We start from the raw sequence: 12,588 nt of genomic DNA on the forward strand, positions 1-12,588 counted from the left end.
ACTCATTGTGGCCGTAAAGCTGATTATTCCGGGTGTTTGAAGAAAATCCAGTATCCAACAAAATCGACTATGAGACTACATTTGTCTGCGACGCATCTGTCGGCCCAAAATCAGGCTACATTCATGTAGCCTGACGTCGGCATGAGCTGTGCACTGAGGGGGTGAGAAAAGTGCATGATTGCGCAGACGCACAGCTTGAGGGAACATTGCTTCTGACTAATATCATTATCACAAATCGAGGGCGGAGAGAAAGACCAAAAAGCCATGCTAATTGCTAAACTGTCATGGCGCACATGTACTCTAGATGTGAAACCTAAAAATTAAAAAAGTGACTTGGTGATATGTTACACTTGTCACACAGAGCTGGCTGGAACTGCGTTAAACTGCAGAGTGACCGACTTTGAACAGCAAAATAACAGGCAAATTAATAAGTGACTCGGGAGAAAATACAAAATAATCTCAGAAGACTCAAAAGTTTTGCCTGTACAGCGTATCCTGCTCTGGGTCCGAGCAGAATAAATCATTCCTACATTACATTTTTCATCGTTGGTTTAAAAAAAAAAAAAAGCCAGTTATTTGCCCCTTTTCTACTTTCTCAGGCCATTTCCCAGACTTGTTGTGAACTTACACCCACCCACCATTTCCTCAAAAGAAATGCAGTAAAAACCCTCATAAACCAAAACACACAGGGCCTCATTTCATCACGAAAAAGCCACGTTCATAGATTCACTTTTGTCAAATATCATACGGAGGAGTCAGTATCGCTTTGAAAACCCAAATAATGGCTGTATTAGAATTTTGAAAGGCCTCGTAAATGCGTGCAAAAAAACAGAATATGCTCTTAATCGTGTTTTTTTTAAAACTCAAACCTGATCTTATTCATTTTTTTCAAACAATACGGACAAGTATATATTATCTGGAAACCTGAATAAAACCTCTGGGTTTTTCTGACCCAAATACTCGGTCATATAAATGTGAGTGAGTTACCTCTGAATGGGGCAAATTTTAACCTAAACCTGAATATCGACTGAATGTAAATGTAGTCATTGATAAATTCCAAGAAACCTGTGTCCGAGATCAATTTCACAGAAATCAATTGAATTACTTTTACACAGAAAGAGGCTGGATCGACTGTTTTAACTCTTTTGAGGCTGACCCCGACAAACGGCATCGCATCACAAATGACCAAAATACATCTAATGATAATAACAGCGTTCTCACATTATGGTATAGTTTTCTCAGCTATCATCCACCAAATGACTTAAGAAACTCTTTTAAAGTCTCAGCTGGAAACCTCAAATGAAGTGGCATCGCTTGAGTTAGGAAATATATGTGGATGCTGGTGTTTTTCAGGCTTGTTTTTGTCTTCATGGCAGCTCTTTAAAAAGAGCCGGGGACAATTTTCCACTGTGTGGTTTTGCTATAATTTGGAAGGAAAGTTCAAATGAGGTCATAAAAGCCTGGGAGCATAAACCTCATCACAGTTAGGCAGACTTGGTGGACTGTGAAAAATATCAAGTCACAGAAATCAGGCAGGTCCCAAGACTTCTATAGTAAAATGTTTTCCTGCAAGTAGAAAAATGCTGGATTTGATGTGGCTGTTTCAAAACAGCGTTACAACACAACAGCTTTTTCTGATTATTTTTTACATTGGTGAAATAAGTCTGATTCAGTTACCTACCTGTTCCGCGCTGAAAAACAAAACAAAATAAGAGCATATATTTACCTAAATTATATCCTATTATAACAAATACATAGATACACACAACCAAAAGTACAAGTTTGGAAACACTTTATATTGCTATTGAATGAGAAATTCAACCTTCAACAAAACATCTCCCCGCTGGCCAATGCCCATTGTAATGCACCAGATGCGGACCATATGAGAGATTTCACATTCTATTCGAGTCCGAGCTCTATGTCACGTTTTGTACCGCAAACGACTCTGTAATTTGTGAGCCATTGTCCTCTAGTTAAGCTGCATTAACTTTAGCCTTCATTAACAATAAAAAAAACAAACTCATTCTTAGACATACTTGTGGAAACATTTACATTGTAATGGCAACATTATCTCAGCAAGTCTTTTTAAAGAGGAAACAAGGCTCACAAGTATCTTGTTAAGTTTTTATAGTCCCTAAAATGGGCCAAGAATGTTTACTTTTACAGCTAAATAAGTCCACAAGTGCATTTTCTACAAAGCAATTATTTCAGTCAAATACAAAAATGTGTGCAGTACCTCATACAGGCCACAGCATAATATCATACTCTATAGGCGATTGCCCTCTAAAGGCGATTTATTATTTTTTTTCCTCCGAAAATTATGTAATGCGTGGCACATAAGACACTGGAAGGGTATTGGTGAATGATTCTAAATGGCACACATGCCAACAGCATGCCACAACATGCTAGAGTATGCCTACGTGAGTGCACAAAAAAGCTTGCAGATACACCTCCACCTGGCGGTCATTCCCTTTTAGTTTATTTTTTCTCGAATTAGTAAAGTTTTTGCGGAAAACAATTTAGGGGTTGACGTCCCCTTTAAGAAACCTTGGGATCATATTGGATTAGGCCATACTTGCTTTTTCCATCTCACAATTATTTCTAAACCTTGGTCCATGTTCTATCATTCTAAACTACAAATAATAATTTACGGTTTTATCTTACCACATCCTGACTATTGCAATTCTCTCTTCAACCATCTCATTTATCTTCATTGGACTGCCTCTATTTAGTTCAGATTGCCACCGCAAGGCTTTTCTCTAGATCCTGTCAGTTCACCTTTTCACTGGCTTCCAGTTCATTTTAGGATTAAGTCAAAAAATTCAAGGTCATTTTCACAGAGCCTGCAAAACTCAGGCTCCTCAAAACTTGTTTGCTGTAGTCTCATTTTATTGTTCTGTTAGGTCACTTTTTCTTTGTGTATTATATTTTAACCATGTAAAGCCTTTTGTGAGTCTTCTCTTTGAGAGATGTGATATGAAAATTAAGTGCTTACTGATTTAACTGTTCTCAGATTGCGCATAGTTAACCGGTTTATGCCATGCGCAAGTCGTTAAGAGTGCACTGGCTTTTTGTAGTTGAAATGTATGAGCCAAAACAATGTTTCTGTGCTCTATAACCAGTTGTGAAACAATCCAAATCAGTTCTGTACATTGTGAGGCTTACCGGATGTCTTGACAGGGCCACGGAGAAGATTCTCGGCCGAGCGCGACAGTTGGTGGACGTTAAGAAGGAGGACGGCTTTTCCGCCCTGCATCTGGCCTCCCTCAATAATCACCACGACGTCGCTGAGCTCCTCATTAAGGAGGTGAGCATGTCACGTCATAAAATGACATTGGAAGATTAATTTCGTCCTCAGGTGTACTTTAATAAGACTTCTTGTCTGCGCAGGGCCGCTGTGACATCAACATCCGCAACAACCGCAACCAGACGCCGCTGCAGCTGGCGGTGACGCAGGGCCACACCGATCTGATCCAGCTTCTGGTGGTCGAAGGCGCCGACGTGAACATGGAGGATGAGGATGGCGACACCGCCATGCATGTGGCCCTGCTGCGACCACAGCTGGCCAATGTGATGCTTGGCCCCGTTGTGGGAAGCAGCAGTAGCAACGGCAGCGGCAGCAGCACAGAGGAGAGCGGCGAGAGTTGTGCCTCCACATCGCTCTACTGCAGGGTAAGAGTGAAGAGGTCATCTGGGCGTTATTTGAAAAAAGCAGTATGTCTACAACAAAGGCAATTTAATACTTTTGAGTTCAAATAGGTTTAAAATTTATGGTGAATTTTTATATTGGAAGTTGAAATAGCGAATTTTGAAATAAGCTCAAATTTCAGCGCAAAAACGCAAGGGTATGTGCCGGTGATCGGCTAAGAAAATGTTTGCGAGGGCAGGGCAAATTATTGACACCTTGTCTGTCAAGCCTTCTGTATCTGCTAGGTTGGAAGTTTTGTTAAACGAGCAAAAAGAAAAATATGCAAACTCCCCCTTGAAAGAGCAACCTTCAATTTTGTAAAATTCTGATTTATTACAATTGATTTCATAGAAATGTTCCAAATCCAAAATTTCCCAGAATTTTGCAACCCTACTTTTTTAGCTAGTTTGGGGCATTGTTACAAAAATTGCCATATAGACAAAAGGCGGTGCTGCAAATCCAGACATATAAGACCAGTTTGGTCATAGGGAGGTTACTTAAAGCTAAACAAAAGCAAAAGAAAGCCATTAATGGAATGTTGCGGCATTTGCTTAAAGAGTCTTGTGAGTAAAAAATGGAAGGAACGGGACAAGGGAGTCTGAGGCATTCTCAAAGCGAAGGATTTTGTTTTATTTTGTCAAGAGAGCATGATATTTTTGTTTCAAGGTGTTTTATTCTTGAGAGAGGCAGTAAAACCTTTGAAACCCCCAATCAGTTTATGTTCTGCATTCAGTATGTTAGAAAATAAAATGACATTGTCTCTAAATTACCAGATTTAATTAAAAAGCGTGCATGGGTGGGATTAAGTGAAATTGAGGAGCCACATGCGTGAAAATTGAATGTGGTTATGTAACTATATTTAACCAAAATGGCGCTCTAAAGATTGCCTGTGGTTGAGCGCAGCAAGAAAAACATCACATTGTGTCTTTCTGGGGGTTGTCTTGATTCCTCATGTAGAAAAAAAAAACTTGGACAGTAACCACACTCAAATCAATCCGTGATATTTGAAAGAAGTCTTGTGATTTTTTTCTATCCTCTAAGGCAATTTTAGTCACTTGGGTTCTATACAATGTTACTATTTTACATTTTTTTTTGAGGGGGGGTGGGCTAAAAATGAATAATTTTGCTTGGGAAGAATTGTCATTTTCTTAATTATTGTTTTACTCTTGTGCTCTCCTGTAGCAAAATGAGGTTGAGTCAAGTCAATTTTATTTGTATAGCCCTTAATCACAGACAGTCTCAAAGGGCTTTTCATAACCACAATCGACATCTCCGGATCTTAACCCCCAGGAGGTGTGCGGTAGCTCAGGTGAAGATGTCCCCAGAAGAAAATGGCGGAAGAATAATTATTGAAGGACTCTGAATTGTCCTTGAGCATAAATTGTTGTTTGTCAATATATGTGCTTGCGCACTGCAACTGGATGGCGTCCCGTCAAAGCTCTACTGCGCCTCTTGCTCAAAGTCAGCTGACATAGGTTCCAGTTACCCACGACCTTAATGACGACGCTATAGAAAACAGATGGATGGATGCTTTGACAGCAGGCCGGTAATTAAGATAACCTTACTGGCACATCCTAAACTACAGATGCATCCACATGAGTTAGTGTGGATGGCATTGTTGCAATGAAGAATGCCCTTTCCAGCCCACAGGACCGCAAACACTGCAAGCACAGCTCAACATTCTGGGCACCTGCCAAAACTACTCACACACCACATACTAAGTGCTGCTCGTATCAATTTTCTCATTAATCTGCACGTCTTATGAAGTGATTTATTTCCAAATGCATTATGTATGTTTGAAGATAATTGCTGAAAAAGTGCAACATCTGAGAAAAATGTAGTACTCAATTGAGCAGATAGTGTTAAACCTGTTTTGTGGCTAAATCAGTGGCTAGTGCACTAAGAGTCCACTCTTCTCCTTCTGTATAAGAACATAAGTGTCTTTTTTTTTAATCAGTGGTTATCTGGCCCCATTTGTGACATGCTAGATAGATTGCCTACACCCTGAAAAAGCATTTTCCCTTCGGATAGCCTGGTGGCGTGGCCGCTTTTAGAGCGCCTCGTTGTCATCCATGAGTGCACGCACATCATGGAGAGAAGGCCGAAGACTGTGATAAAATTAAGAAAAGGCCGATGTGTCAGCCTATTTGTGGGAAGTGGCTTCACACCGGCGTGGTTGCTTTAAAGTAACTCGTTGTTACAACGTGGAAAAGCCTGCATTGATCTAGTGGGGCATTTTAGAGATTTTGTGGCGGAGTCACTTGTTTTGACTTTCTTCTATTTTCAGTATAAAAAAAAGACCAAATAGTTGGGCAATAAGCCTCGGAGTGTTTCACCCATGTCATTTGGTGCGTTTGTCATCCACCATTTTCTCACAAGGGTGTCTTGTCTGCTCCTTAACTTTCCCACACTCTCTTCCCTTCATCACGTGTCCTCACAGCTCAATGCTTCGGGCCTTCTCGGGAATACTGAGCTCAGTGTTGGAGTGGCGATCGCTTGCTTCCTGGCGCAGGAGGGGGCTGACATCAGCTATGCCAACCACAAGGGGAAGAGCCCCCTGGACCTGGTGGCAGACAGCACAATGCTGCAACTCATCAAAAGCTTCTCGGAGAAGTACAGGTGCTTGTCTTCAAAATGAGGCAATCCGCGTATCATGTAGATACTTAAAATGTTCCGGCATCATAAACTGTGTATGTCGTTGTATCTCAGATTGCAACGCCTGCAAGCTATAACAAGTGGCCAGGGCCCAAGTGCTGCTAACCTGCGGCGCGTTCACACTACGCCCAACACCATGACCAATCTGGTTCTTCCTACGCTGCCGGGTCCCAGTGAATGCCTCATCTGCTCCGAACTGGCTCTGCTGGTTCACTTCTCCCCCTGCCAGCACAGTGTGGCCTGTGAAGGCAAGTTCACGGATCTTGTCAATGGGAAATTTCATAGATGAATGGCTTGCTTGGCATTGATTAATGACTGATTAGACCGTTGATTATGGTTGTGGTTGGAGGGGATTTTTTTATTCCCCTGCTTAATTAAATCAGGATGATTAAGTCACACAGGACCATCTTCCGGGGATAAATGGGGAGAAAAGGAAGCTAGTCAGATAGATCAGTGTGTGCCACTTTTATTGAGCCAGGGCACACAGTTTACATTAGACAAATCTCAGGGCACAGCATCGAATAAAAATGTCAGAAAAAATTAGAGTACTGAAATATTAATGTTCTTAGCGCAATTTAGTCACAAATGTACTTTGTGAAATCTGTGAGGGAGCATTTCATTGTTTTGCCCATCATTATACGTTGATGGCACAGATAAATGAACACAGACATTATGAAATCATTTTTGGAACATTTAAGTGGAATTTTATCATTTCCCGCGATGCATCTGATGATCTCTCGGCACAAATGTGACGTACCACCGTGGTGGAGCGTCACGGAGGTGGAGCGCATTCCAATGTTTAGTGACGGTCGTGGCGTGACTTACAAATGTATACAAAAGAAAGAGCTGCACTTGACCCTTTTTTGCCGGTCAGTCCCTCGCCCCCTGGCCGCGATCTCGATGTTTTGTGTGTTTTATCTCATTGACTGTCTCCGCGCTTCAACAGAGTGTGCCCATCGGATGAAGAAATGCATTAAATGCCAAGTCACAATCACCAAGAAAATTCGACAAGGTAAGACAAAATTCTTCCCTGTTTTTTTTTTTCTGTCTAGGTTTTGAAATCCACTGCTGAAGGCTGCAATCGTGCCATATAAAACAGTCTGAGTTAAGAAGGACCATATTTCTAATCTTAAATTTTCACCATACATACATTTACTATTTCCATTTTGTCGAGCAGACCTTTAACTGCGCCAAACTATCCTAATTTGGATCGGTTTTTTTTGTTTTTTTTTAATCAATTAAGATTCCTGCATCTTTTATAAACTCTCTCTTTTCCACTGCTCTGTGCCGACGTGGTCATTTTTTTTTTTATACTTCTTCCATTGTCAAAATCCAGTACCTACAGTTGCCTCACCAAAAGTGATCTTTGCCGAATGTTGTTTGCTAATTGGTTGAGCCACATCATTGTAACATTCAAGAAATGACAAAAATAGAACCCGTCTAGGGCTGCAACCACAGATTATTTTTATAATTAATATGTTGATTATTTTGTTGATTTTATTGATGTTTAAATATGCTTTATTTCAAACGGGCCATGCAGGAAATGCATGAATGTTCATGAAATATGATTCAGTTGCAGGTTTGGTCCGTAACATCCAGGAAATGGGCAAAAATGTTGTAAGAGTAAATAAACCTTTGTTGAATACTGAGCGAACAGTGAAACGTAGAAACACAATGAGAAAATGCATGCAGGAACTACTGTTGATCACGGCCCGCGTTCAGACTCTCTCAAGCAAATATCACATGCCACCCCACCAAGGCACATACAGTAACAGTCAGAAATCAAGTTGGAATCACCCTCCAATTCTGTGGTTTTTCATTGTTATTAAAACGTCCACAATACGCTGCAATGCTGTGTTTTCCATACTCTGTCGTCAGACCAAACCGAGGTGGACTGCAGCCCCGGTACGGAGAACTCGGAGCAGCACAACCTGCTGGAGCAACTCCAGTCTCGCTACCGGCAGATGGAGGAGCGGATCACCTGCCCCATTTGCATCGACAACCAAATCAAACTGGTCTTCCAGTGCGGACACGCTTCCTGCATCGACTGCAGCGCCGTGCTCAAAGCCTGCCCCATCTGCCGGCAGACCATCCGCGAACGCATCCAGTTGTTCGTGTGAGCCACAAAGCGAGAAGATGGTGCTGAAGAGGTGGTGCAGCTCGCAGAGAGCGGCTCATTCATCTTACATCCCACCGTCATCGTCAACCTTGTTACTACGGCACAAGGACTTAGATTTGGCACTGTGGAAGTACAACCCACTCCAACCCAAGCCGCTCAGCCCCAATCATTTGTCTGAAAGTTGCTGCTTTTATTTGGACGTCTGTTACCCATCATCCTGGCTGGCTGGCTTGGCCTCTGTTCTGTTTACACGGCTGCACAGAATGAGTCCTCCCCCTACAGCCTGTCCTGTGAATTACCTTTGCTCTCATTTGGATCTGGGAATAGTAATCAGTATTAGTCTCCGCAGTGGGCGCGCTATATAGTTCCCCAAACACTCGCCTGTATGCAAGGGGAGAAATACACCGTATACAATATATGCATGAGTATATGCATATTGTAACACTAATGGGTGATTTGTTATTGTTGTGGTTTTTAATTCTTTGTAATGTACAGATTTTTATTTATGTGTGAAAGGTGGTATTACTTCGTAACGTCTTGGTTTTTTTCCCCCTTTTTTTTTTTTATCATTTTTTTTAGTTGGTGTTTGCTTCGAAGGGCGGTGTTTTTGATTTTGCTGAAATACACCCAAAGCCTATTTCCTCTTACTCAGGGTATCAATTCTTTCAAAAAGCACTTGTGATATCCATAAAAGGTTCAAAGTGGCCGCTTCATATAGCGTTGTTGTCGGGAGCTTCCTCAGAACGTCAGATGTCATCGACCTGAAAAAAAAAATGACATGAGTGAAATAAATGTGTCAGCAAGAAAGAAAGAAAGAAGCTACCGACAAGCACCCGTCCACACTGTCAGTGTATTTACCGCCCAACAGGGAGCATCCACTGTGTTTACTATGTGTATCGCCACCAAGCAGGTGGGTATTTGTGTTTAGCTTTTTGATTCACCCGATATTTTGTAAAATAGAAGAGCCAAAAGAAGACTGAGGTTGTTACACCATTTACCTTCCTGCTGGAGTCATTTAACAAGAAATGCTCATTTTCTCCTTTGGCGCTCTGGATTGTATTCTCCAGCTTGTCTTGGTGTGTTTCTTGAAGGGCTTCTATGAGAAAAAAAAAACTGACACATTTTAAGCTTTTATTTAATTTTCATTTTTGTGTAATTACCGTCTATGGACGACAAAGGTGACAATAATTTGATATGTTTGGCTTTATTCGACCCCCCCCATTTTGGGAGAGCCAGTGTTTAAATTTGTACATTTTGAATGTCGAGGTAGGGATGACTCCCGTCTCACACTACCTTTTTTTTTATGTGCAAGGAAGAAGAAATTAGAGAGAATGCCGCAGGGTTTGAGGTGTGTCAAGACTAAGGTTTACTTTGAACAACATCAGTGCCAAATCGCATGAGGGCATGCATGGGCATTGCGCACAAATTGACGTTTTAAAGCTGTGGCAACAAAAAGTCAAATCTTGCGCTCATGTTATTTTGAAGTCCAAAATCAGAAGTATTACGAGCATGCTGTGTTACAAGAGTACACAAGAAGCTCACAGTGTGGAGTGATTCGACACTTTCTTCCAGATGGTAGTCAGTCCAATATTGTTTGCAGCATTTTCCAAGATCATAAATTATCATTAGATGGGCTTTCATTTCTGGTTGTTGGTTGAAGGGTTTGCAGGCAATTGCAATAATGTTAAGAAGGAAAAGATGTGATTATCTTGGTGTTTTTTTTTTTTTTGTTTGTTTTTTTTTCTAACCACCTCGACAGAGGTAGCTGTGATAAGCGGTAATCAGTTGGTGTATAAAAGAATAATATTAAAGCAGCAAATGTTACTTTTGGTGTTTGTACAGTTCAGCTCTCGCAGTTCTAATGTTGGCCTTACTGTCTCCTCCTCTGTTCATGTTTTCTCAGTTTCTGTACAAAGATATTTTGCAATAAATATGGAACACTTTTCTAAGGACATCCTTTCTCAGGATCCCTTTATTTTATGTGAAGATAAAGATATGTTAGATTGTATAATTAAAAAAACAAATGAGTTCCACTCTAGCGCTTTCTATTTGTAATGCAACTGCTTTTGAATGCTAACGCCCAAGGGAAACGTCTCAGTCTGGAACATTAATCTCATATTCTGCTTTTCTCAGAGTCGCAACGATTTTCATACAAACATTTTTAAAGTTTCCACAATGCATCCGCACCAGTGTGTATGATCTTTTCATTATGCAATAGATTGAATGAAGGAGTAAAAGTTAGACCAAGTCTGATTAATGATTATGAATCATTGGTAGATGCTGGCTGGACCAAATAACTCTAGGCTGTTGCTGTCTGTGCAACATCTCCACTTTATCGCCGGCCACTTCGGAGGCCTAATTGTCTTAAGGCTCAAACGGCTTTGACATATGACTCAGCATTTTAAGCAGTGACGTCTCCAGGGACAGGAAGCTTGGATCAGTAAAAAGGCTCCACCGTGCTTTCTTAGTAGCATTGCTCTAACTCACTTGTCTGTAATTCCTTGGCTGACCAGTGTGTTAAAAGACAAATAGGTGCATTTTAATAAATCAGAATATGGTAGGGAATTAAAAATTATTACAAATAAATCACGAGATATTTCACTGTCTAATTAATCTATAAAAAATGTTTCACTTTTGGGATTGTATTGCTGCAATAAAACACGTTTGGTACGATATTTTCATTTATAAAAGATAACGATTTATGGCGATAGTACTTATAATAATGAAAATAATATTAATGACTGTTTCAATATTTTTATACATATACAATATATCCAGTGCTGAGTAAATGTATTGATGCTCATATCAATAAAGAAAGACAAAACCATTATTTTAGGATTTTTTAAAGAAATTAATATGCTTTACATCACTGTTTTCATTAGGGGGAAAACGTTCAGATCATGTATAGCGATAAAAAAAAGTTTTAATAAGAATATAGAATAAAAACAAAGTCAAATAAAGATGTACTCAAATTAGACGTAATTTCAAATCCGAAATGGCTCAAAATGATTACGAAAATGCATTGAGGGTCACCGTGCCAGAGCATTTTGCTTAATAGGAAACAGCGACATCTTGTGGTGGTGATAGTAAAATACACGATTGAATAAAGTTTATTTTTTCAGCATTATTCATATCTACGCTGTAGATTGGTGCTGCTGCTGGAAATTGTAGTCCAATAACACAATAGTTTAGTTATTTACATACACGTTCTTGTGTTCCAGTGTGTGCGTGCGTATGTGCCCAACAGGGGGCGCCATTGCCTCGTCACCCACTTGAAGGCCATTGCGACGTTTAGACAGATGAAGAAATAATTACAGTAGTCAAGACGTGAGGAAACAAAAACATGGACGATGATTTCTTGCTCGGAATGAGATACTATGGAAATGTTTTTAGGTAGACGCAGGAGCGAGTTGCGGGACCCTAAGCAGCTGGCCACTTTAGGAGCTAACATTCAGGGGCAAGAATAAACTGAAGAGAGTTGCTATTCATCCAGTCCTTAAATAGTGAGACAATCCTGCAGTACATCTCATTCATTCGTCTTATTTGAGTCCCTGTTTCGATTCAGACTCTTTAGTGCATGTGAGACAATTGAGATAAGGCCAACTTTTACGGGCCAAGTGCAATGAACCGGCTCTCTCTGCCACTTCTACTTCTTATACTATGTATTCCAGTAGATGTCAGTGCTGCCTGGCGTGTTGCAGCACAACATGGTCCCACACTGAAGGTGTGCAACACAAAGTTCGGTCTTGCCTCTATTCCGTCAAATTTCATGAATAAAATCAAATCAAATCAAATCTGCAGCTGGGCCTCAATGTCTAATAAACCATCATGTTAGCTTCATCTCAATTAAGCACTCAGATGTCAATGATGTGGCAGCCAGTTTTGTGTTGTCATCATTACACAGCACAAACATCAAGCATAACTGACAAATGACGTTGCTTGATGACATCATTGTAGGGACAATACTGATGCATGGACTCCCTCGTGAAGTCGCTACGAACCAGTAAGTCATGATGATGAGGCTTTGTGTATACTATCACCAACCACTGTTTTTCCATCAACAAGTTTTGCCGCTTTTCTTGCCTTGCCTCCCGCAAAATCCTCATCTGGTTCCACACCTTCTGAG

At 40.6% G+C, this 12,588-nt stretch overlaps 1 protein-coding gene across 4 annotated transcripts in view; it reads left to right on the forward strand.

The window, feature by feature from the left end:
• mib2 (MIB E3 ubiquitin protein ligase 2) overlaps positions 1 to 10,414 on the forward strand; it is a 47,358-nt gene extending 36,944 nt beyond the window's left edge. For all 4 annotated transcript variants that reach the window (XM_088290607.1, XM_088290606.1, XM_088290605.1 and 1 more), the window contains 6 exons: positions 3,181 to 3,307; positions 3,391 to 3,672; positions 6,129 to 6,307; positions 6,398 to 6,591; positions 7,290 to 7,355; positions 8,222 to 10,414. In XM_088290607.1, the coding sequence (XP_088146733.1) occupies positions 3,181 to 3,307; positions 3,391 to 3,672; positions 6,129 to 6,307; positions 6,398 to 6,591; positions 7,290 to 7,355; positions 8,222 to 8,463 (1,090 nt within the window). In that variant the 3' untranslated portion in view covers positions 8,464 to 10,414. The remainder of the gene's footprint in view (positions 1 to 3,180; positions 3,308 to 3,390; positions 3,673 to 6,128; positions 6,308 to 6,397; positions 6,592 to 7,289; positions 7,356 to 8,221) is intronic.
• Positions 10,415 to 12,588: the final 2,174 nt, after the last annotated feature.

The sequence above is a fragment of the Idiotropiscis lumnitzeri genome, chromosome 3 (genome assembly GCF_059441095.1).
Source record: "Idiotropiscis lumnitzeri isolate Australia: NSW breed Sydney's pygmy pipehorse chromosome 3, RoL_Ilum_1.0, whole genome shotgun sequence".
Classification (NCBI taxonomy): Eukaryota; Metazoa; Chordata; class Actinopteri; order Syngnathiformes; family Syngnathidae; genus Idiotropiscis; species Idiotropiscis lumnitzeri.